Source organism: Falco biarmicus, chromosome 9 (assembly GCF_023638135.1).
Source record: "Falco biarmicus isolate bFalBia1 chromosome 9, bFalBia1.pri, whole genome shotgun sequence".
NCBI lineage: Eukaryota > Metazoa > Chordata > Aves > Falconiformes > Falconidae > Falco > Falco biarmicus.
The window spans coordinates 40,183,864-40,210,146 of NC_079296.1; the positions used below are offsets into that span (position 1 = coordinate 40,183,864).

Genomic DNA, 26,283 nt, shown 5'->3' on the forward strand with positions numbered 1-26,283 from the left:
CATCAAAAGACCAAGTACCAGTTTGCTAGTTTAAAACATTCATAATTGTAAAATACTGAAGCTGTAGTTTTGATATTCATAGCAGTAAAGGCTTGAGGAACATGTTTTGAAGAAAAAAAATAAATAAGGACGTGGAAATTAAAGAAAAATGGGATACAACATAACATCAGTTTATCAAAGATACACGATGGCAGACTATTTTCATAGTTTATTTAATAAGATAACTAATTTTCTAGACAAATGTGAGAGACATGATCAGTTCATGACAGGGCAGGAATATCATATGGATGGGACTGAATAACCTTGAAAACTATTCACTCTTGTATTCAATGACAAATTATGAGGTGACATTGTAGGGACATAATTTTTTTAAAACCTACTGTGCACTGGGAGTACCTCAGCTGGAAAATACAGTAATAAAGGAGAACCAGAATAGCAGACCTAGGATGAGACAGGCACATGATACAGGTATAAAATGTGATTCTAGGACCTATCGTGTAGGCTGTTCCCAGTAGATAAAAAAAGGCACTATTGATATTGTACAAGGCCTTGCTTTTATCTCAGCAACAATTTTATGTCAGTTTGGTCACTTAGGTTCAAACAAAACTGATTTAAAGTGGAACAATTATAGAAAAAGGCCAACAGGATGACTAGAGGCTGGTACGTATGTAAGAACGCATGTATCGAAAGCCTACCTTAAAAGCAAAGATTAGAGAAGGCTGGCTTTTCTACTTTAGCTAAATGAAGGCTGACAATAAGATTGCTGCCTCATTATACACTAGAAAAATAAACACCGGGGATGGAACAAGAACTGAAGGTCAATACGGGCACAAATTGGCACAAGGACAAATGCACGTAAGCTTGTCATGAATACGCTTAGACTGAAAATCAGAAGTTTTATGACCATTACAGAAACCAGGCACCAGGGCAGCTTTCTAACTGGAAGAGCAAAGACAAAAAAGTTAACTTTTTGAGACAGACTTTGACAAGTTTCTGAAGAGGATTTTATGTTTTTCTATGAGAAAGTGACTCTATAGCTGACAAGTGAAGACGTCCCTTCTAGTCCTGTGTCCTATGTTCCTTCCAAGCAGACTTGATGTCTTTGCCATGGTGATATTTACAAAACAACGCTACAGAAAATCAACTCCGTGGTTTTCAAGCATTACAAATATCTGAAACCTCCAAGCTTTGAAAAGCATGCACTCCATTAGCTGGGGAATGAATCTCTCTAGTGTGAACTGATATGCTTATGGAAATGTTCTGGTTTCATAAATCTTTAAGTGCAGTTCTCAAGAAATCATTGAGCAAATTTGTTTAAACAATGATTGACTAACCAATCTAAATATGCAACACCTAATGAGGATTACATATCAAAGTCCCAGACTTTGGGTCTTTTGCCATCAGAAAAAAAGGCTTTATTAGCTTTCAAATAGTATATTCTTCCTATCCACCCTCTTAAATTCAAACACAGAAGGGATTTTGTTCAAACTTTCAAAAAAAACCCAACCCACAACTACATAAAGACCAGACATAGTCCAAAAGCTTAATGTTTCAGAAAGTAAGGAGTAAATGGAAAGCAGGCATTAATGGAAACTGTTTTGGAACTCTAAGTACAGAGGATGATATCTAGTGACTGCTATAATACTGAATCTGCACTGCCATTAAACTTAATCTTCGATATTTTTATTGCAACCTGACCCACTATGACATCTCTAAAGAAAATTACATTGTACACTACTATTTCAAGAAGTCAAACTTAGCTAGTCATCTGGGCCATAAAATAGCAGATTACTCCATCAGGCTGGCTAAAGCAACTAGGAATAAAACTAGATTTACCAACCACATTATTTTTATTAGGAAATGTTTCAAAGCAGACATAATCCCAAAAGACCTTAGCCTCATTCCATCCAAAAATACACAACAGAGAGCAGCAAAAACATGAACTGCAGTATAAGGGTACAATTTGTAAATGTGAGCAAAAAATACAAGATATGCTGTAATATATCATCCTATCAAAGAAAAATAAATTAACTGAACACAGAAATAGAAAAGAATAAAAACTTCTACACAATTTTTGTATGAACAATTTAAACCTTTGTTACAAGATCTGACGTGTCAATACAAATTGCTCCATTGATTCCCTGCACATCAAGATACAGTCTGTACTCCTTTTGGTTTCTTTGAAATTGCAGGCTAATATAGGTATACTAAATGACAGCTAGAGAGTAAAACCTCCAGAATGGGCAAAAGGATAAAACAGTATCTTTAACAATATTCCTGAAGAACTCTGGTATGTTAGCACTACAAGCATTTTATTTTGGATCATAGCCACAGAACAGCTAAAGCACTGCTTCTTCTGTAATCATTCTAAATGTGGGGGACGGCTCATAATAGTAACAGAAAAAAAGCAACAAATCTATTTGGCAATCTTAACACTTCTCAGTAATTCCTTGTACCGTCATGTTTTCTAACAGGTATTCATGCATACATAATGTATAGGTCTTTGTAGATCTGGAATCAAGGAGAAGCAAGGGATTTGATAGCTGGAAAGGCAAGCTTTAAATTTTAAATACTGCCAATGTAGGTTAGATGTGTGATGTGTGTTTTACCATCTAACCAAGCATTCCCATCTTTCAGTTTTAACCTTTTTTTTTCCTAGGCAATCTGATCACCTCAGGCAGTTTGGTTTAAAGGCTTCAGCCAATGTAAAAATATATTTAAATTAGCCTGGCACTTGTTACCTTTTTTTTTTTAAGACTATAATACTGTCTGCATTTTACAAAGGTGGTTCTATTATGCTAACTGCATCAAATGCAGAATATTAATCAGACTGTGAAGCTCCACTAATTATATGCCACATTTAGATAACTTAAATTTTGTTAAGTGGCATAGCCACAGATATTGTATGCATAATCTGAGTTTTGAGTCATTTCCCTTTTCTTGTCTGATTTTATTCTACACAGGAAATGACAGGGTCATTTGGAAATAACTGCAGTGAAAGATCAAAAAGGAAACCTGATTGAGAACACTGTGTAATTGCCTGTGCTAGAGAAAAAATAAAATCCAATGAGTTTACAATCCATCGCTACAAGATTTCTCTGGAGAACACATACTGCGGTTTCTCTTAAAGGATATCCATTACAACACTAAGTACTGCTTTTATTTGTTGTAGCTCCATCTCTTTGAAAGAAGAGGTCTTCTCGTTAGGCTATTGGTCTTTTATTCAGTAGGTAATACTTTCAGCACATGTGGAGCACAAATTTACTCACTGAACTAAAGCAAGCTATTTCAGCTGAAGCAAGTAATTTCACTGACTTGTCTCAAAGTCTTCATTTGCAAAAAGAGATAATATTGTAATTAAGCTCTTGGAGCATCATAGTTCTTGTTATTTGGGTAAATCTGGTCATTACAATTTACAGTCTCCCATTCCAAAAGAACACACTTTTATTGCTGGAGCTAAAAGAAAACTTTTAGACATTAGCAGTGCTCAGCTTAGAGTAAGGATCATATCCAGCTGTGGGCTGTGGTGTGTCTATATGTTTGGGGGTCTTTTGTTTGGTTTTGTTTTTGGTTTTTTGGGGTTTTTTTGGCAAGACATTGATCTAAATAGCAAGACAGCAGTCAGCCTTTCAGCATAGATTTATCATCTACTTTCAGCACGCAGATATCTCAGTCCATCTCCTGCCCCCTTCTGTCCCCTAAGCAGGTGCACTGCAGAGCACATGACTCCAGGCATGCTCCTGCCATACTCATACACACCAAACCCCATCAGCCCTACTAACTTGTCAGGGTTTGAGCTGCGCATCTAAGGGACTGTAAAAATAGAAAATAATGTTCTCCTTTATGGATAAGCATTTCTAAATACAACAAAGTTGTAGCAAAAGAACTTGAAGTCTGGGTTGGGTTCACCTCTTACCACATTTTAACACACAAAGCAAGTGCAAATAATGCCATAAATTTGTACGTGTAGCTTCAGTACCTTAAATTGTTACTTACTGAAGACCAGTGTGTCACCCTATCAAAATAAACTCTGCAGGAATGTAAGTATTGATTTTCTTGGGGATTGCAGTTTGGTTGGACAAATAAAAGACTCTCTGCCATGGAACTCAGAGTACAAAATAGATGGGTTAAACTGAACTGGCGCATAGGTAAGAAATGGCCATAAAAGAGTTATGGCTAAAAATTGTCATGAAGGTTTTTGTGACAGTTATAATTGTAGATTGCACTTGTTCCTTTGATGGATCATCACTGAAGTAATTCATAGAAACACATTTCTGCCATTCCCTAGTGGAGGTGGTACCTTCAGCAGAAGCAGCAGTCCCCAGCAGGCAGACTGTGCACAACTACTCTTCTGTGGCTGGGACAGTGTACACTGATCTCAGCCACCCAGAAATGGGTTTTAAAAAACCACAAAGATATTACTTTTAAGCTAGTCTACAATTGATAAGATACATTACCCAAATTTACACAAGAAATTACTTAATCAAAGCCTCATTAAAAATAATTTTACCAATTAGAAAGTGCTAACCAGCCGCTGATCTGATTAGCTAATATAAAAAAACAACCCTAACACAGTAACACTGAAATCCTGCTCTACTTATGTAATGACAGTTCTATCACTGATTTCATTATAGTTGGAATTTCAACCCACCTAACAAATGATGAGAATAATTCCCAAATATTTGCATCCATGACAAGAAAAGTCCTTCTTTTTTAAAATATGGCAACAGCCATATAGCAAATAAAAGCAACACAGAAAGAAATTATCCCACATCATTTACCGAGTCAAACCACCAGCTTAAAGTGTAAAGAAAATCTTCCAGAGCATTAATTTTAACTTCACTAAAATATAAGTGCCATCAAAAAATTCTACTACCATGCCTCTCTGAGCAACCAGTTGTCTCCTAATATATATTATCAATGTAAATTCTTTCCCATGTTTTGTATCATATATCCTCAAAACACACAGTCAGGCTAAAGGAAGGTTTATTTGATGAATTCAATCTGTCCATTTGATTAAAGGCCACATCCTGCATCAATGCATTCTCCTATGTATTTCTGCACATATAAGTTAGAATACATGGCAAAGTTTACAGTCAAGCCAGTTCACTATTATTAACAGAATGCTTTCAAAATGCTGAATTTCTAGCTAGCTTGTTTCTTTACAGTCAGTATACTTAACTGTTGGTGGCAACAGTAGAAAAAAACCTCTACATACACATGCATACATAAATATCAGGACTGTGGTCAGTCTAGGCTTGGTGCACAACCTTTTCTGATTTTGATTGCTGATTTTAAAGTAGTCAGGCTCATGCATTGCTAATTCAAGTTACATGCATCAACTTATAAATACATACACAAAAGTATTCCCAATTTAACACAACTAACATCTTAACCAAGCAATACATTTACACTTTTTTGAAATCCAAAATTAGTTTTGAATATAAGGATCAAAACATCTAACTTGTATTCTTTAATCAGCCATTTTACATTAGTAATGCAGTAATGTTGACATGAAGTTGCTTTGAGCAATATAAAACATATGCCATGGTGCATTCATTAAATAACTCTACATAATGAGTTCCATCTCTATAAATGACTTACCTCGTTACTTATCACCAGTTTTTCTTTAGGACTGTGGAAGAGGTATTCATATAGTTTATGGTGTCTAAATAAGCTGGAAAACAAGAGAACATAGTACTATTACAGCTGTAAGTCTTTGGAAAGGTAACAATATTAAAAATTCTGTTAAAGAGTTGCTCTGCAGCATAGTAATATTCCAAATTTTAAAAAGAGACCATTGTTTAACTTTAGCTACAAAGTGCAGAATATTTAATTTACAGGATTAACTATCAGATGGCCATAGAAAATACAGTATGATACTTAAAAATACAACCACTTTGTCCTTATGAAATTGAACTCTGAGAAGACAAAGTTCTACTCTGAAAAAAGCAATTCCTGAAACACTTATCACCAGGATACTTATGCCTTTAGTATCAGCAATCATGGACAAGAAGGAAACAAAGCCAAATCAGCGTTCATATTCTGGGATGGGCTACCAGTCCAGGGAGCGAGTTTGATCTTGGAACATCAAAATAATGGAGAATGGAAGCATTTATTCTCTCACGGTCATGTTACAAAATCAGCATAGTATTCCCTCAAAAAAACCCTAAAAAATTAGATTGACACATGGGAATTTTGTGTATTACAGAAAAAGTAACTTTAAGTAGACTTTCTCAATGGCCTAAAATATTTATCTTCCTTAAAATATATACAGCTTTCCTTTTCACATGTTTTAAATATTTTTCTTCCTTCTTTTTCCTAATAATGAATGATATGGCATTTGTTTAATCAGAGGTTTGGTTTGTCACAGTCCATCTGTAATAATTACTTACTCTCTTAAAATCGCAGTACAGAACTGGCTTCTGTCATGTCATTTTGACATAGGATTTAAGAATGTGATTTCACAGCAACTCCAGGTTGAAGAATGACTCCAAGAGTTTATCACACTCATGCCTGATATAGCCACAAAAGATAAGAGTAATATTTGCAGGCAGCATTTCTAACTGGTTCCTGTGCTTTCTGGCTAAGGACAGGAAACAGGTTCTCAAGCGAACCGTCAACTGGGACAGCAATGCCTCTCGGCTTGGCACTTGGCAAGGCCACACCTGGAATATTGAGGCCTGCTGTGAGAAGGGCTTTGGACTAGATGGCTTCCAGAAGTCCCCCTTCCAACCTCAGTTTTCCCACAGGTCTGTGAAGGTAACCACGACACCCAACATATGCAATTATCTAGCTAATGCTAAAGACCCTGCTGCTAGCTGGTGGATACCATGCTAATGCTATGAAAGCGTGTTTACAATGCCAGTGCCTGGCCACACAGCCCAGCACGGGCTGCTCTTCGACACCTGGTGCTCTTCGAGGCTCTCAGAGAGCCAGTCCCCAAGGTGCCGCCCTGGCTGGCTCTCCCACAGCCCTGGGGCTCCAGCCTCAGCAGCCTTGCATCCCAGCATAAGGGCTCCACCTGCAAAGCGAGAGGCGGCTACAGTGGGACACAGGTCTCCGGGAGGTAGCAGAGAAGCTGGCTGTGGGAGTCAATGCTCGGTACCACCGTACTTTAGCTGACCATCCTTCCCTGAATCACCACTGGTACCTACACGCAGCCACAGGTTCCACAAAATACTACAGACCAGAGACAATTTGCTATAATTTTAGCAGTGCTGAAGTGCTGACTAACATACAGTAGTGGTTCTTCCAGCCCATAAAAGCAGCTCAGAATTAGGAGAATAAATCGGTGGCACGGCCTGCCTCTCTTGCAGGACAATGGTACATCTCCCAGCAGTTAGCCAAATGCATCTGTGAAACTTTCAAATACATTTTTACCCAAATGGGCGCTGACGTCTTTGAACATATGTACAGATGCATTTTCTAATTTGGTGAGAAGTATTATGGCAGCCTCATTGAACATTTGGCTCTTTAAGTGCCGCATAAAAGTTTTATTCTACAGTTACATTTAATTCAGTCATTCAATTACCATTAGTTAAAAAACATATTTGTTTACCAACTTGCATAAGAAATTTGGCTACCATAAACTACAAGTTCCCTTCCCCCAAACCCAAAGCACATAGGCAATTGATTAAGTTGTTACAATATTTGCCATTTCATTTGCAGTACATTTTTATTGCAGTTCTTCATCAAAGAATTCCTGCCGTATTTCAGTGGAGATACAGGAATTATGTTTAAGCAGACCTCAGGACTTAATTTGGAAATGACTCCCACCAATTTTTGAAAATATATATCCCCTCACATACACACCTTTTATTTGGTAAAATTCTAACAGGGATTTTTTGAAAAAAGATAAAAAATATTTTATGAACATCACAGATCCACAAGAAATAGCATATATATCTTTCACACTGCACTGTCAGAACTTAACATTTCAAACTTTTTTCTTTCATTTATTCCAGTTCCTTGGAAATAAACCAGATTTACCGCACCTGAAAAAGAGTTCTTCCCCTGCCCCTCTAAATATGTTATGATATTCTTTATGGACTATGTTACAGGTATAGATAATTTATAATATTCCCCAAAATATAAGTAATTACTTTTGATATTTCTGATTTTTGTTTATTTTTTTTTAATCAGAACTCTGTCCAACCTGGCGCCCTTAATCCTGTATCAAAGAAAAAATTCCTCCTTTTAATGGTCTTTAAATCCAACCATTTAAATCATACATCAGTATTTATTTTGAAACAGCAGTGTAGTTTTCTTCCTTCTATCAGGCATTATATAAAATGCTTTTTTGTTTGCATCTGTTGTTAGACAAAAAATTCCATACCAATGTTTTTAGCAATTACACAAAAATTATGTTACTTACGAAAGTAAGATTGTTAAGAATAGATCCTCTTATGATGTCATATGAGAATCTGAAGGTGATTAACAATGACATATTTCCCTAGCTCCACTGCTTCCTAAAAGAAAATGTCAAGAGCTATGTTGATGTGTGTTTGCCCAAGGAGATAAGATAAAAAGATGATAACTGTCACCTTCCACCAAACCTGAAGGTGTCATTATAGTTGCTGCACAGTTTGTGTCAACGTGGTTAAGCATTTGTCCGCATTTCCATTATAAATCCCATGGGTTTATAGCTCATCTGTAAAAATGTGATCTGAACTAAAACATGTCATACTATCTTGAGTAGAAAAAAAAGCTATAGGCCTATCATTTAAAATTAAACAAAAGAAGTGAAGAACAAGAAAAAATGTTGAAGTAATACATTAATTTGAATTGTAATAAAACTCAGTCAACCTATTTCTGAGTTCATGAAGTTCAAAATACACTGACATAAGTGTGCTGATTCAGTTCTTGCTTAGAAAAAAAATATTCAAATTACTGAAATAATGGACTGTATAAACTGGATGCATATGACACATTTCAGTGTATGTGTGTATATCCATGATGTTGCAACAATACAGACTTGTAATAAATTGAGCAATTTGAACATACAGTCAGACATTTGGTTACCAAAATACCATTCTTCTGCAAAAGTCTTGTGGCTTGATTGTATTCCCTCACAGTTAATACCTCAGTGGTAGCAGAATGGAGCACCTAATCTCTTGGATGAAATTCTCGTGACTGTGAAGGAATTACTTCACGGACAAGATACTTCTCAACGGGTAATTTATACAAGAGCTATAGACGTGCTACGTGAAAAGAACATTTGTTCCAAATAAATATACAAAAGGCACAGACAGGAAGGGAGAAGTAAAAGAAGTGGAGTGAGACATCTTAAATGCCAAGTTTCCTTTTAGTTTAGGGCTAATACTTGGCAGGACATTGATTTGCCTTGACTAGAGAAATTTGAGATTTAAAGACATGTTCTTATTTCATATGGGAAGAACCTGATTTTTTTTTATATTTTCCATGAAAAAGAAACAAAAGAAAAAAATCAGAGAGCAGAGATATCTCTTGTCAAAGAGATAAACTTTATAGCCCAATTGTAAGAGAGATCACCTGTGATGGGTTAAATCCCCAGTCTGAATCTGAGTACCCTAAACTGGAAGGCTATCAGCAATCCTAGTATTTTTGTCTGTCTTCAAGAGGAAATACTTTTCTGCATCCAGGAAAACACTCTAAAAACACCTCTTTGATGCGTTAAACTTTTCCTAGCAAAAGACTTAAAGCAGTTCTGGGGAGAAAGACTTGAAAGTGTTGGTTGACAAGAAGCTCAGCATGACCTGGCAATGTGCACTTGCAGCCCAGAAAGCCAACCATACCCTGGGCTGCATCAAAAGAAGCGTGGCCAGCAGGCTGGGGGAGGCAATTCTCCCCCTCTACTCCATTCTAGTGAGACCTCACCCAGAGTCCTGCGTCCAGCTCTGTGGCCTCCAACACAAGAAGGACATGGACCCTTTTGGAGTAAGTCCAGAGGAGGGCCACAAAAATGATCAGAGGGCTGGAGCACCTCTCCTATGAAGACAGGCTGAGAGAGTTGAGGTTGTTCAGCCTGGAGAAGAGAAGGCTCTGGGGACACCTTATTGCACCATACCAGTACTTAAAGGGGGCTTCTAAGAAAGACAGGGACAGACTTTTTAGTAGGGCCTGTAGCAACAGGACAAGGGGTAATGGTTTTAAAGCAAAAGAGGGTAGATTTAGACTAGATATTAGAAAGAAACTTTTTATTGTGAGGGTGGTGAGACACTGCAACAGGTGAGACACTGCCCAGAGAAGTGACAGATACCCTGTTCCTGGAAGAGTTCAAGGCCAGGTTGGATGGGGCTTAGAGCAACCTGGTCTAGGGGAAGGTCCCTGCACATGGCAGGGAGCTTGGAGCTAGGTGATCCTTAATGTCCCTTCCAATCTAAACCATTTTATGATTCTAATAGAACAGTCAGAAAATTCCCAACAATTCTGTGTATGGATCAGTCATGACCTTACTTTTTATGCCTATCTACCACAAATCTCTCCATTTAACCACCATTCAGGTCAGAAAACAAGCTGAAGGGCCACAGATGTAGTACAGTGTCTGAGCATACATTGCAGTAGTACCTTCTCCATTTTCCATCTCCTTGCCCCTGACATTCATGGGTGACATAACAGCTTGAGAACTATTCTGTCCATCATGTATTGGAAACAACGGTATACGAGTACAGCCACTGTCTTAACTACAGCATTTCAGTGGAGAAAGGTTTGTATACATTATAGTTAAGGCTTTACCTGGAGAGGTGTGATTGGGTGCTATCAGACCCTTAATTTTTTTCTTAGATAAATAATTTAATTATTGCTCTTTTTATCTCTTTCTGTGTCTCTGTTTAAAAGCTGAGAGCTGTCATGAAACCTTTTCATTTCTGATATGGAACTTTTGATAACTTTGAAATGCATAATTTTGTGACTCATGCCTGACCATAGCCTTAATTCTGTAAAGTGCGTAACTAAACCAACCTAAAAAGTCCACTACAGCTGTCAAGACCAGACAAATATTTAAAGTTACAGGCAAGACCTAGGAATTTTTTTAGGTAGAATCTAAAAGTAGAATGTTTTAAAAGCAAACCAAGAATATTCTCTATACACCACTCTCCCTTTTTTGTTTTTATCACCCAAAACAAAACTCAGAAGGAAGTTTTATCAAAATGTAAGATTATGCTGAAAACTTCCAGGCTATTACTTTCCTGGGCTTTGACATCTGAGGCCAGATCTTTACTGCTACTCGCAAATTCTCTCTTCTTTTTGATGTTTTAAAGTAAGGACATACCCAGTTAGACAATTTTAGCTTATTTTATCAGCCAATTTCCCATCATGTTAAATTATTCAAATAAGAAATAACAGATCCGGTAGAAATAAATACCTGTCAGTCAAGTAATCAATGACTGCTTTGGCTTGCTCAATGCTGAAGAAATTCAAGTCACCACTTCTTTCTGAATCAGTTTTTCCTATTCCAGCCATTGCTCTTCCAAGTTCTTTTAAATTCTCTCCTAAGGTCACACGTTTGTCTGCAAAGTAATCCCAAAGAACAAAAAATACTTATAAATGTGACAGTGTGAGGTGGTGGGGTTTTTTGGCCCATTTTAATTATAAGACTTCTTGAAGTTTAAGAAGTGAGGGGCCATGTAGAAACTTAGAAAGTGACAGCAGCCTAACATTTTTGTCTGTTGCCATTGTTCTTATCAATAAGATGTGCATTAAAATTCCATCACAAAAGCACTGATCCACCTTCACAACATAAGGATCACAATAATGGGTGTTTCAGATACTACAGCTTGGCCTCTTATGCAGAGATAAGTACAGGCAGAATACTATGTAAATTTGAGATGTTTATCTTCAAAATAAATTTATTGTCGTTTATGTAATGTACAAAAACGTGCTTCTGACCATGCCGCTTGCAACATAAACCATTAATACATGAACAGATAATAAAAAGGATAACCATTTAAGTGCTTACAGTCATAATTGGTTAAACATTAATATGCACAATATTCTGCCTGTATCATCAAACTTGGAGACATTTATGCACCCCTCCACCCCCCTATCCCCCTGCCAAAATTAGATAATTTTTACATTTTTATCCTGGAAATCAAAAACAAATGCCAAAACAAATTTGAAATAAAATTTAAATTATTTTTGTTAACTGTCTTGTCAAAGAGGAAAATCTGAAATATACCAGTGTCTGCTGAACCTTTAAAAAGAAAGGATTCATCTTTCTGACTTGCATACAGTGTGTGCCACCACTAGAACCATGGTGATGTTAAATAAAAAAGTTTTGAACACAGTTTACTTGTTCTTTCTAAGTCTAAAAAATTTAGAGTAGAAAATGGGGAAATATCCACCACTGGTGAAATAGATTTATTTTCCTTATTGTTTTAATTCTCTACTGATCCACTCCTTGGTTCTTAGTACAGAAAACAAATTAAAAGACTTACAAGATTCTGGTCTTTATAGTTTTGCCCTTTAGTAGTACAGCAATCATAACCCTAAAAAATTCACCTCGGTTTTCAGTATCAGAGGCAGCACAATATAAATAACCATAATGGAAGAAACAAGAAAGAAATATAGAGAACGTGGAGGAAATAGAAGCCATGGGAAATGAGAAACGGTAATAGAATCAGAAATATCACAGTTAGTAGGGAAGCGAAGCCACATAACAAGTTCATAATAAGTCACAACAGCCAGGCCCAGGTTTGCCACCAGCTAATCCAAATTTTCTCTTTCCTCTGCACATCTGATTGTCAGCCCATACAGCCTTTCTCAGGAAGGCTCTCGCAGTACTTCTGTGAAGTAAGGAGCACTTTACCCTCAATGTATAGAAGATGAATCAAATAATGTAATTAATTCATTCTGGCTTCCGAGCAACCAAAGTCTTCAGATTCCAAACCTCATTTTTTTTTTCTCACTACTTTACCAGCCTTAAATGAGTTTACAATACCCTCCCTTCTCTAAATCCATTCCTCTCGCTCCATGCTACTCTTGCCTTTATGGTTAAACCAGTTTAACTCTCCAGGCTGCTTGGGTCCAGTGTAGGGAAGGGAAAGCAAATGGTCATTAATATAGAAGACATTAGCGTTTTGCTCTTGGTTGAAATGTTTGGTTTTGGAACTTGCACTAGCTGAGAACAGTAATTACAACGAAATTCATCTCAGCCCTGGGCTACAGCATACTTTTAGATGGATTATTTGGGGAACTTAGCTGTGAAGAAAATACAAGAAGTCTCCTGTGAGCATTTACAAACTGCATTTTCTTTCCCTAAAATCCATGTATCTTAGCCAAATCTGAATAGATTTTCACAGGACAGCAAAAAGTTCACAACGCTTGCTTGCCAAACCTTATGTCTTTACCTCAAAGCATAGCGGTATTAGAGCTGTTAAAAAAAATTAAAAAGGCACAAAATCATACTTTTTATTTCCACAGCCTCTGTCTGCAAGCCCACTGAACTGTTTTAGCTGTAATTTTATATATAAAAATTAATCAGAGGCAGAGACTACCATGGAAAATTTCAGCTTAAAGAGTTAAAGTTTGGCAAAGCTTCATGCAGCTAAGCTCACATTCCTGAAAAATGTCAGTCAGCTTTAACAATCGGTTGTGCTACCAGCCTGTCCAGTACACACACATTACATACTGTCTCATAAAACTGATTTCTGACATGTTTCCATTCTTCTCCATTGTTATATTAATACCGTTAGCATATGTTAAGATACTTTCTCATTGGAGACAGGAAGGACAACTGGAATTCCAATGATCATAAAGCACGTACATATTCTGCCAAAAATCCAAGTCAGAAAGGCCCTTGAATTAAATTACAATGAAAGAGTATAATAACTATTATGAGGTTGATTTTAAATATTCATCTTTTTGAATGGAACTTCTGAGTCCTGTTGCTCTTCCTCTGGGATGGACTTTTCTCAACATAATCACCTTCAAAGTGAATATTAAGTAAGCATTGTGATCTCTGAAAAATGGGTTTTAGAGGATGTTGCTACCATTTTTTCTGGCTTTTTGTCTCACTAGACCCAAGCCACATGCTTTGTTGCAAATTTCCTCATAGCCACAAGAGCTACAGTACTTTCATTGTCAATTTTTCATCTTCGGCAGTGATGCCAGTTTACTTCCCTCACCAGTCTTTAGTTAACTGATATATTTTGTGCCAGAAGTGCAGCATTTCCCACATAGAAAGCTGCCTGAGAGTTGACCTCCAAGGATAAAATAAATGCAATTCACCTGCTATAATGCTACAGGATGTACTGAATACCTCAAACAGCAGAGAAATGTGCCCAAGGCTACAGTGAGTCAGTCACTGAGGCAGCTGGAATTGGAATTTAGGAGCTCCTTGCTCTCCCTCTACTGTAATTATTATTTATTTTACCATAGCAAAGACAAGGTCTTTTCAGGACCTGGCCCTTTTGTACCACATACTGTACAAACAAAGACTGAGGGATACTCTGTTAAAAAGACTACAGTTGTCCCTAACAAAAGTTTAATGTCTGTGGACAAGAATTATTTTTAGGTACAAGCCAACATTCAAAAGGAAAATATATTGTTTTACCATTACTTGCAATTAAATATTACTTTATTAAAATGATTGGAAAATATTATTGTCTTCCACTTCAGATATTTCTTTTACAATTTTAAATTATACTTACCACTGAGGTTCTCCAACAGGAAATTTAATAGATCCATGAATCCTGAGAGCTGTATAAGACTGAAGTTCATTTCTTTAGCCCACCAAAATCCCGCAGTATAATAATCTAGCAAAACAGCTTCTTTCAAAGATGTCTTCAATTGTTTAAAATTCAGAAATTCTTCCAGCTTTCTAGAAGAAATCGCAGAGTAAAATAACAAAATGAAAAAATAAATTACAGATTCCAAAGTTTATGTTAGTCTGTAAATTATCAATAATTATATCTATACTATTTACTACTACTATCTTTTATATATATTTACATGTCTTCCTGGTACTTAGCTATATTCATTTCTAGGTACAAACATTTATGATCAGAGGACGTATTAACTGAAAAAAAGTAAACAAACACCTACAGGTTTCAACAGACACTATGTAACTATTAAAATACAATTAATGAAACAAAAAAAAAATAAGAACATTACAAACTTCAAAGAGTAATGCACTGAAAATCCCAGAGAAAAATCTGTGTTTGTTCAAGAAAGGGTTTGTAGGTTGAAATGGAACAATTAGTCTCTGCTTTTCTACTACCTCTCTTTCACTCTGATTGAGACAGTTTTGCAGTACTAAAAAGATCTTCCTTCCCTTTCAAGGTTATTTTTCATGTAGCCTCTGAAGAAAAATTACATTTGAAAAATAATGTAAATACTATAATATAAAATTATTGAAAGTACCTAAAATATTTAGAAGTTTAAATTCCACTTGCAAAATGGCCAAGATATTTAAGAAGAGTGTCGTCCTATTTTACTGGCACACTGTAGAAATTTTTCCACTTTCTTTAGCTTGAATAATTAATGAAAAAAATACACTCACTTGTAGGAGACCATGCGGTTGCTGACACATTTATGTCTACTCTATCTAAACACGGAATTAGTTATGTCTTTTACAATAATCGTGCACATTTTTCTACGTGAAGAGAAGGAATGAGGGTTAGGACTTCAGTCTGCAGTCCTTGCCGTATAACTTCAGCCATTTCTCAGGTAGTTAAGTTTTACATTAAAGCAATCCTTGGCTTCTTAACTATACCTGACAATACAGGTGCTGCTTGCGATCACAGTTTCTGGTCCCCTGTAAAACAGCAAAGTCTTTTTTTTCCCCATCCTGCTTCTTATTCCTTCCCCAAAAGGGCATTAATCTCAGACCTAATGATAGGCAACCATTAGTTTTTCAGGGTTTTCAGAAAGCCAGTAGAGATACCCGGTCAAATGAGTTGAGTTTTCATTTTTTTAATTAAAGCCTCAATAGCTAACAAAGTAAAGCATATAATCCAATCAGTTTTGTTTAAAACATGTATTCCTTTGTTCTGCATGACAAATTTGTATGGCTGCACACATGCAAGTCGGTTAAAAACACTTAACTGTGTACTGAAATAGAAGTGGAATGTGGCCAGCTGAACTTTCCAAGGTTTGAAACAGTCCATATCCTCTCTTTCTGAAGCTTCTGCCAACTCTGTGTTTTCATAATCAGATTCTCAGGGATTTAGATTTTCTCTGATGCTGCTAACAATGCCAGTACTCATCTTTCCAATATTCTGTAAGGGATGTAATTGACAATAGTATCTATAAATGATTGGGAAGTGATGGGGCATTTAGACTTTCTGGTTATCCAGAATGCTACTTCTTCCTTCACAGAAGGTGCTCAAGTCCTACAGAGATGGACAGAAGTATAAAACTCCATGATAGGTGGGAATGCAGGACATCAAAATTCTCATACTGAATCAGGTCTATTCTGATTTTCTAGCCTTAGCTGTTTGTGTACAGACATGATGCACTGTGGTAAATAACAGAATTCCAATGCTGCTGCTAAACTGCTTAGAGTGCATAAAATACCCTGTAACTATCCTCTTTTCAAAGGCAGTATATATGTTACATTCCACTTGTACAATATATATATGTATAGATAAAAATACCTAGGTGATCAGCTAAGACTAAGAAGAAAAGTATGATCTTTCAATGCTTTTTAATCTTAATAAGGAAGTTTCACTATGAATTGCATCATTAACCACATTTTATTCTCCACTGAGTTGTACACTTAAGTCTCCCCTAAAATAAGAGGCCTATGGTATAAGAGAAAATGGTATTTATTTATTTATTTTAATTTATAATTTTTATTATTTGATGGGAATAAATTTTCTTTCCAGGTTTCTTAAAAAAATAAATATATATATCCTAGAAAGAACTTTATTTTTTTTCTCAGAACAGTCACAAATAAGAGGAACAGAATATATTTCAGGCATAATATTCTAATCTCTATGAAATGGTTTATTTATTTGGTGGGACAAGGTTGGATATTTTTATTTCCCTCCCACAACCTAGTCGAATGGACCAGCCCTTTGGCTTTCAATTCACTAAGAATTTGCTAGTGCTCCTAAATAATCTGGGCATTTCTGAAAAATGCCACCCTTAAAATACAAGCCTAGAGTCTCCGGTTGAACTCCTGGCCTCCTAAATTTAGCTGCTATTAAGCACTAATAAGAAGGGAGAGTGTTGCTACAGAAAAGACAAGATGGTCTTACATCAGAAGTCTTTGGCTGCCTCCTATTTCCCCAGTGCACCATAATGGCTACCTACTAATACCTTCTTAAGCTTTCCATCCCTTTCTGAACTTTTAAGACCTTTCTGATTTTTCAGTAACTCATGTTACAGTACAGAATTTTAAATGTTTGAACAAAAAAAAGTTACCAAGTGAGATTTATAAAACAAGCTCAGTATTGGCTTGTTCTTATTTATATCTTAGTATTTCATTTTCAGCATATTTAACACTATTGTAAACTCAGAAACCATATCAGTGCGAAATATGAGGGGGGGAGGGGAAGAGTCAAAGGAAAATCAAGAGATATAGGAAATACAGTAAAACAAATTGGGTCTGAGATCAGCAGTATTTCTTCTTATCTTTCATGATTAATTTTAAATATAAATGATTTAACAACTAAAGACTAGTAACGTAACCATCACAGAAGAAATCTAACAAATAATCTATAAAATGTATTTCATTATTATATTGGTTCTAGCATTGTTATCTTTGGCTCTTACTTTTGAACTCCTTCTACATTTTGTTCTGACAAAGCGGTAATTTGGGAAAGGGAAAGAAACGTCCGACTAATAACCTTCTTTCCACCTATGGCATCCTGATTCTGGTCTTCTTCCTACAATCACATATGTATATAGGAATATAGTTTTAACAGGTTTGTTTTATTATGTCAGAAACTTATCTAAATAACATTCTTATTTTGAGGATGTATGCAAGGGATTAATTCAACGAATGCCAGAAATGTAACACAGCTATAATTACATAGCAGCAACACAATACCCTAACACATTTTCACCAGAGAAAAGCTAGGCAGACACATGGAAAATAGCATTTTTATCTCAAATTCATGTGGGAACATAGTGACATATTATGTGCTGCACAAGATTAAATTAGCTTGCAAGTAAAAACAATAGAAATATAATGGTGAAAAAAAATCCATGAAGCTAGATTTGACCAACATGATACTAGACTGCACAGTAATTAAATTTTAAAATCAGCTTCTGCTTAAGATATTATAAGTATACATACACATTACCGTGCTATTTGCTCTCCACCCTGTACTTGATTGCATTTCCAAATTTACTGTCTACACTGACTCCTTCCCTAACCAAAAAAAAGTCCAAGATGTTTGCTGCAACACTATGATACACATCAAGGACCTGACACTACTGTTTCAGGAAAGTCAGTTTATTTGTAATACAGAAGGCAGTTCCTTATAGGAAATACAAAGACATATTATATGTTAAGAGGATAACAAACTGAGCATGAATCAACAATGCAATGGTCCTACAAAAAATTGGAACGTTTGATGATATTTTATTTAGTGTCTGTCTCTGACCAAAAACATTTGACCAGAGACTTCAGTAAGAAAACAATGAAATAAATAAAACCCTGTTTTACAATAGAATATGTAGGCGACAAAGAGAGGTGTCAAAGCACATTATAAAATGTAAGATAAGGCAGACTATAGAGATGCCAGGCAGGGGAACAAGGGACAATGCTCACAGAACATAGTATTTCAGTTGGAAAGGACCTACAATACATTAGCATGGGACAGCGTAAGGCAAAATATTTCAGTATGAAGATAATTAAGGATTGAGACAGGTTACCCAGAAAGGTGCAAGAATCTCCATCCTTGCAGGTTTTCAGGACTGAACTGGACAGAGCCATGGTCTGCATTCAGTGCTGGCCCAGCTCTGAGCAGGTAGCTGAACCAGTTTATGTCCCAAAGATCCCTTCCAGCCTCATGACTGTGAGTTTAATTGGCCTGACCTGCTTCTGCATCAGGACACAAAAACCTGAACTTAATTTACTCGTAGCAGGTACACTTCTACATCCGTGGCACGTGGGCTTTACAGAAGTGCTGCAAAGCAAAGCTTGCAGAATAATGTTTCTAGCTCACCTAGAGAGAGAGAAGTGGAAGATTTCCTAACATGAGCTGATTTTTGAGCCTGAACAGCATTGTTCTGGGCTAATAATCAACAAACTCCAGCATTGGTCGAGGAGAGCCCCCAGATAAAGCTACACTACTCCCCCTGCTGCTGCCAAACTGCAAGATAAACTTAAAACTTGGACTAGCTGAATTACAATATTCAAGACTGATGAAACAAGCCTGAGAGCAGCAACAAAGAGCATTTAGTAGACAGACTAGTTCTTTTCCTCTAATTAAGTACTAGAGGACTTTCACATGCACTTTAATATGAAAAATTATTGTTCCCAACTGCAAAGTTAGTCTCAGATACAATGCCTCATCAGAACAATAGGAATGAAGTAAACAAAGGCTCCCATCATCTGGTTAGGAACATGACATTAGTTTGCGTTTGTTTTATTAGCAATAATTCCTGCAGTATAAAAAGAAGTACTTGTACAGTCACTAATGTCAATATAATTGAAGCTGCATGCAGTAGTTAGGGGAAAAAAAAAAGAATAGCTCAACATGCTAATATTATGCAGTTATTGAAAGGTATTTCTGAATAATTAGGAAAAATATGAATGCTTTCCTGAAGTGACCAGTGGTGTTTGAAACCTGTTGAACAAGAGATTTTTTAGAAGTAGTGAGAGCTGAATTAAAAGTATAACTGATATTGATGTTTTGGAAACTGAATTAACACCCAGTTATGTCTCTCACTCAGGATGTTCAATACATAGGATAATTTAGTATGCATTTTTGCATCGGTATATAAATGGCATATTACCAATCAGTCAGTCAACACCTTACTGACCATACTTCCTAATAAGGCAAAATGTTAACATTTTACAGATATCACCTGAGATGGACTTTATCAGTATGGCATGAGAAATTTAACACTGTATCAGAAAGAAAAGCATAAGGAAGTTCAAGGCACGGTGGTTTTGTTCTCATCAAGCTATTTTCCAGCTTCTCCACTGTGGTTACAGGCCAGGTATGAGTAAGAACAAAGACTCTCCTGTAACACTCTCAACTACCTGCACGACACTCCTCCACCATTCAAGATCACAGCAGTAGCCCTGTAAATAGAGATGCATCAAAGGTCTTTTTCCTCCCACCACTTACATCTCGAGCTGTAAGGAACAGGTTTGTAGGCAAAAAGTTGAATATTCTGGAAAGCAACTTTTTACCTGCACTCCTAAGAATCTTATCCAAACTAATTCTTTGCTGCTTCTTGAAAGGTATCAGGCAACATCCATCATGTCAGAAAAAGCTTGTCCAAAAGGGAATTTTCTCCTGCCTCCAGTATGTAGCTGGCTTATTACAGTGTGAAGCTTTCTAACCTACATCGTATCGACAGGCCCAGCACGCTTCACATGCTGATGCTAAGGCTCGTCTCATTCTCTGAATTGCAAACAGCAAGAAAGACCTCTGGGAAAATTTGCTGAAGTCTTAGTACATAGTGTTGTATTACAGCAATATATAAACAATATAAGATTACAAAAATTAATTTAAAAACAACTCCAGGTGCCTTGCACTCAGTCACCTATAATCTCTTTCAACACATTTAAAGGTCCCCGAGTATTAGAAACATATTCTTTGACCAACTAAAGTTTGCAGTTTCAACTTAAGAAATATTCAAAGTCTTGTAACTCAGTATTGCAGCTAAGGCTCTGTAATCTGCACATCAAAATCCAACAGTTTACAAGGCAAGGTGAACGCTTCCCGTTTCACCATTTCATCACCTATTGTCTGTAGTGATATTCCCAGCAGCAAAACTCCCCACCAATCCATTAATATCTTTGTTACTGCTCAAGGTAAGGATGGATTTATTGTATCACTGTCCACTACAAGCTCAGGTATCAGATAAGAAGAAATACTGTTCAAAATGACTGATGAGAAACTATGGGATAGAAAGTACATAATTAAGAAAATTAATTTTTAGAACTATCAATGTTTCTGCAATTTAAAAAAGTAGTGAAAGTCCATGAATGATCTGAATGACCCCGTATTTGTGGGAAGTTTCTGTTTGGGTAGAACCTCCACACACACATGTCTAAAAGCTTATAATTGATTGAATACTGTTTTGTCTTTTGATTGCTGTCTTTAACCGCCACTGAAAATTCAAAGAGAAGTTATTTTATACATGTGTCCACCGGTCTCAAGGACTTTACCGCTCATTTTACTGTTAACTGTAGTGACTGACAGAAATAAACCAAGGAGAGTTAGTTCTGGTAACACTATCCTCATGTGTTGGGGGAAAAAACCCCAACCCAAACCAATCCTACCAATACACACTGTCAGCAGTAGATTTAGTAGACTTAACCCTTTTAAATATAGACTACTACTAGAGAATTGTTTGTTACTGTTTTATTTCTTTCAAAGATTTTTTTAGCTGTTCTGAATGTATAATATGTTTCTGGCTATTCAATACATTACTCCAAATGCTTTGGGCACCCCTTGTCAACAATATCAGGTCAAAATACATAATCAGATATTCTAAAACAAAATAATAAGATCATCTTTGAATCTCTCGGCCAATATCCATAAACACCTGTGGTGGGTTGACCCTGGCCTGGATGCCAGGTCCCCACCAAAACCACTCAATCACTCCATTCTCAACTGGACAGGGGAGAGAAAAATAGAATAAAAGGCTCGTAGGTCTACAGATCTGCCATAAGGACAGGGAGATCACTCACCACGTACTGTCACAGACAGACAGACTCAACTTGTGGAAATTAGTTTAATTTATCACCATTCAAATCAGAAAAAACCACCTTCCCCCTACCCCTCCTTTCTTTCCAGGCTTAATCTCACTCCCGATTTCTCTACCTCCTCCCCACCAGCAGCACAGGGGAACAGGGAATGGGGGCTGTGGTCAGTCTATCACACCCCGTCTCTGCCACTCCTTCCTCCTCAGCGGGAGGGCTCCTCACACTCCTCCCCTGCTCCAGCATGGGGTCCCTCCCACAGGAGACAGTTCTCCATGGATTTCTCCAGCATGACTCCTTCCCAAGAGCTACAGTTCTTCATAAACCGCTCCAGCGTGGGTCCCTTTCACAGAGTACAGTCCTTCAGGAACAGCCTGCTCCAGCATGGTCCCCCACGGGGTCACAAGCCCGGCCAGCAACCCTCTCCAGCCCAGGCTCCTCTCTCCACAGGACCACAAGTCCTGCCAGGAGCTGCTCAGCGCGGGCTGCCCACGGGGTCACAGCCTCCTTTGGACACCCACCTGCCCTGGTGTGGGGTCCTCCATGGGCGGCAGGTGGAGATCTGCTCCACCATTAACCTCCATGGGCTGAGGGGCACAGTAGGCTCCACCATGGGCTTCAGGGGAATCTCCGCTCCAGCACCTGGAGCACCTCCTGCCCTCCTTCTGCATGGACCTGAGAGTCTGCAGGGTTGTTGCTCTCACATAGTCTCACTCCTCTTCTGCTGACACAGATATTAGCCCCTCCCCCCCCCCCCTCCCTTTTTAATATGCTATCCCAGAGGTGCTACCACCATCGCTGATGGGCTTGGGGTTGGCCAGCGGTGGGTCCATCTGTGAGCTGTCTGTCATTGGCTCCATCAGACATGGGGGAAGCTTCTGGCATCTTCTCGCAGAAATCACCCCTGTAGCCCCCCCCCTGCTACCAGAACCTTGCCACACAAACCCACTACACCACCATAAAGCAGAAAATATGAGCAGAAAAATTATATAGTTAAATAGCAGATTGCAAAAAAGCTCTGTGTTTGGGGGAGTGGGGAAGAACTCTCTCTCAAAATCCCAAATGCTGAGTGAGTCATCCCTGTCTAGAAAAAGTGCTCCACTACCTGTAATTTTATTGGGGGCCTTTCCAGAGTGGCAAAACCTTTAAACACAGCAATGGAAATTAGCACCAGTGGTCCTGAATGAAAATAAGCTTGTTCCTTGGGATGAACCCTCTGCATTTGTTTGACAATACAACATACTTTGTAAATTATGATTTTCAAAAATGTATTCATAGAATCATGGAATGGTTTTGGTTGGAAGGGACTTTAAAGATCATCTAGTTCCATGCCTCCTGCCATGGGCAGGGACACCTTCCACTACAGCAGGTTCTTCAAAACCCTGTCCAACTTGGCCTTGAACACTTCCAGGGATGGGGCACCCACAGCTTCTCTGGGCAACATGTCCAGAGCCCCACCACCCTCGGAGTGAAGAATTTCAGTCTACCCTCTCACAGTTTAAAGCCATTCCCCCTTATCCTATCACTATGTGCGCTTGTAAACAATCACAAAGGAATAGCTTACCAGCTCTTGTAATTGCAGCAAATACCCAAAGTGCCAGAAACCCCAAATCCTCCTGTCCTCACTCCATCAGGGAAATTAGACTGGACTAAACTCTGCTGCCACAGCTAGATAGTTTCCACTATCTGAGCTAGTTCATTTAAAGCTAGCTCAGCTACCTCTGTCTGAGCGATACTGCTGACAGCAGTACAGATGTCCCTGAAAGAGTGTTGCATATCAGTTACAACTTTAATCAAAATGGGAATAAAAAAAACCCAACCAAAACAACAAACCAAAAAACCCCACTACACCAGCAACACAGGCTGTTATTTGTATTATACACATTTTGTTATCAAGCTGTCAAATACTTCAGCAGCAGCAGAAAATCTTGAATCTACATAAATAGTTAAAAGGCAGAAACAGAAATCCATTCCCTGTTCCTGTTTGTTTTAAAAAGGCCCCACTTGTCCCCTCCCACTATGGGAAGTTAAAATCAATAGTTGCTATTTTTAGTCATAATATTTATTTTGTTGTCAAGCAAATGAAGAAATAAAAATAGTAACACTAATTTCAACTACATTCAAAAGAGAAATCTGCAGCTATGTCAAATGCAAAAGATAAAACCTGTATGGAAGGAAAGCTTTCAGAGAACCATTGTAAACAACAGACGCTGATAGTGTCCGTTTAATAACAACATAGGTTTGAAAAATCTCACACAGTCCAAACGTCAAGATTTATGCATGAAAAAATGTATTATGACATTAAACGTTACTGATGTTTTCACAGCTGCAGACTACTTATTGGAAAAAATGTTGTTAAAATAAAGCAGCAGCAAGACTTGCTGAGACCGGGATTCAGATTTTCTAATATAATTTCTGATGAAAGTAATTACAAATCAGAAAAATTATAAAAACATCTAAATTAAATCAAAAGGAATTGTCCAAGAAACAATATAAAAAAAATAGTGGCAGAATATGGTGTTCCCTACAGCTTCACTATAGACCATGCAAAGCTAGCTTCAGCCAAAACTGAAGACTATATATTTAATTTATAAAAATGCACAATTCCACAGAATTTGCAATAAAACCAAGTCATAAAGGATAATAGGAACTATCACAAAGGTAAGCTATCATGTATAGAACAAACTTCAATACATAAGGAACAGAAAATATGTGGAAAAAAAAATAATCACTGAATCCCTCCAAAGATGGCTTTTATACAGCCACAAAGTAAAAATGAAAAAAATTTCAGTGGTACGTTTCAAATGAATGTACAATATATTTTTGACAAGCTGTCGTTTCCCATACAGTACACCTTGTATGCTTTTACTATGATCTAACTGACTGCATTACCCCAGTGTTACGCTGTTCCAAATGCCAAAACATGTACAGAGAACACTAACAGGGAATACTGTGAAAGATGCGTATATTTTCCATAAATCATTTAGAATACATAATAATACATTTCACATGGAAGAGGATTTATTTATTGAAGGAAACCTAAACATTAAGCTTTTGTACCCACAATCGCTAGGGCAGCTTTGTGCCAACAGATGCAACCATCACACTGGCTGAAAGCGGTTAATCACTTCCACAACAGTCACAGTAACTTCTTGGCCATGTAAGACAACAACGCAGTTAGTGGCTTGAGGGAGAAATTCTGAGCTGATGCAACACCTCATACGTTCTTGGGAGGAATAACTTGTATTCTTATATTTCTCTTGACATGCAGCAAGAGATGAGTTGCCTGACTGTCAGAAATCACACCGCTGTCACCAGCTCAAAAATTGCAATGCATAAAAAAAAAAAAAAAAAAAAAAAAAAAAAAAAAAAAAAAAAAAAGAGGCCAAAACGAACAAAAATCCCAACAAAAACCCCACCAAGATCAAGGAGAGTAATGTGAGTTTGCAAGATCCTCTAGAGCACTCTGGCTACCAAAAGCAGCGAAAGGTGATAAATTCAGCCATGATTTTGCTAGAAGCAAGGTGTGAGCTTGCTTCCACCCCTCAGTGGTCTTGGAAGGCAAACTGTATGCCTCTCCATCAACAATTAAAAATTAGGATATTTCCACCACCATGAATAAGCCAAGTGTGGTGGCTTGACCCTGGCCTGGATGCGAGGTGCCCACCACAGCCACCCTATCACTCTCCTCCTCAGCTGGGCAGGGGAGAGATAAGGTAATTAATTTCTTTAATTAATGTAATGTAATTTCATTAAAGGCTCATGGGTCAAGATAAAGACAGAGACATCACTTACCAATTACTGTCACAGGCAAAACAGACTCAGCTTGGGGAAATTCGCTCAATTTATAACCAATCAAATCAGAGCAGGGTAATAAGAAATAAAAATTAAATCTTGTGACGCCTTCTTCCCACTCCTCCCTTCTTCCTGGGCTCAACTTTACACCCAAATACTCTACCTCCTCCCCACCAGCAGCACAGAGGAACAGGGAATGGGGGCTGCGGTCACTTCATCACATGTTAGTGCCACTCCTTCCTCCTCAGCGGGAGGGCTCCTCACACTCCTCCCCTGCTCCAGCATGGGGTCCCTCCCACAGGAGACAGTTCTCCATGGATTTCTCCAGCATGACTCCTTCCCAAGAGCTACAGTTCTTCATAAACCGCTCCAGCGTGGGTCCCTTTCACAGAGTACAGTCCTTCAGGAACAGCCTGCTCCAGCATGGTCCCCCACGGGGTCACAAGCCCGGCCAGCAACCCTCTCCAGCCCAGGCTCCTCTCTCCACAGGACCACAAGTCCTGCCAGGAGCTGCTCCAGCGCGGGCTGCCCACGGGGTCACAGCCTCCTTTGGACACCCACCTGCCCTGGTGTGGGGTCCTCCATGGGCGGCAGGTGGAGATCTGCTCCACCATTAACCTCCATGGGCTGAGGGGCACAGTAGGCTCCACCATGGGCTTCAGGGGAATCTC

The 26,283-nt window shown here is 37.9% G+C and overlaps 1 protein-coding gene across 1 annotated transcript in view; it reads right to left on the bottom strand.

The window, feature by feature from the left end:
* CABCOCO1 (ciliary associated calcium binding coiled-coil 1) overlaps nucleotides 1-23,527 on the bottom strand; it is a 53,224-nt gene extending 29,697 nt beyond the window's left edge. Inside the window, exons 1-5 of the mRNA XM_056352275.1 lie at nucleotides 23,382-23,527; nucleotides 17,701-17,813; nucleotides 14,631-14,800; nucleotides 11,345-11,489; nucleotides 5,605-5,677 (exon numbers count right to left, since the gene is read on the bottom strand). Coding sequence (XP_056208250.1) covers nucleotides 5,605-5,677; nucleotides 11,345-11,489; nucleotides 14,631-14,700 — 288 coding nt within the window. The 5' untranslated portion in view covers nucleotides 14,701-14,800; nucleotides 17,701-17,813; nucleotides 23,382-23,527. The remainder of the gene's footprint in view (nucleotides 1-5,604; nucleotides 5,678-11,344; nucleotides 11,490-14,630; nucleotides 14,801-17,700; nucleotides 17,814-23,381) is intronic.
* Between the last annotated feature and the right edge of the window lie 2,756 nt (nucleotides 23,528-26,283).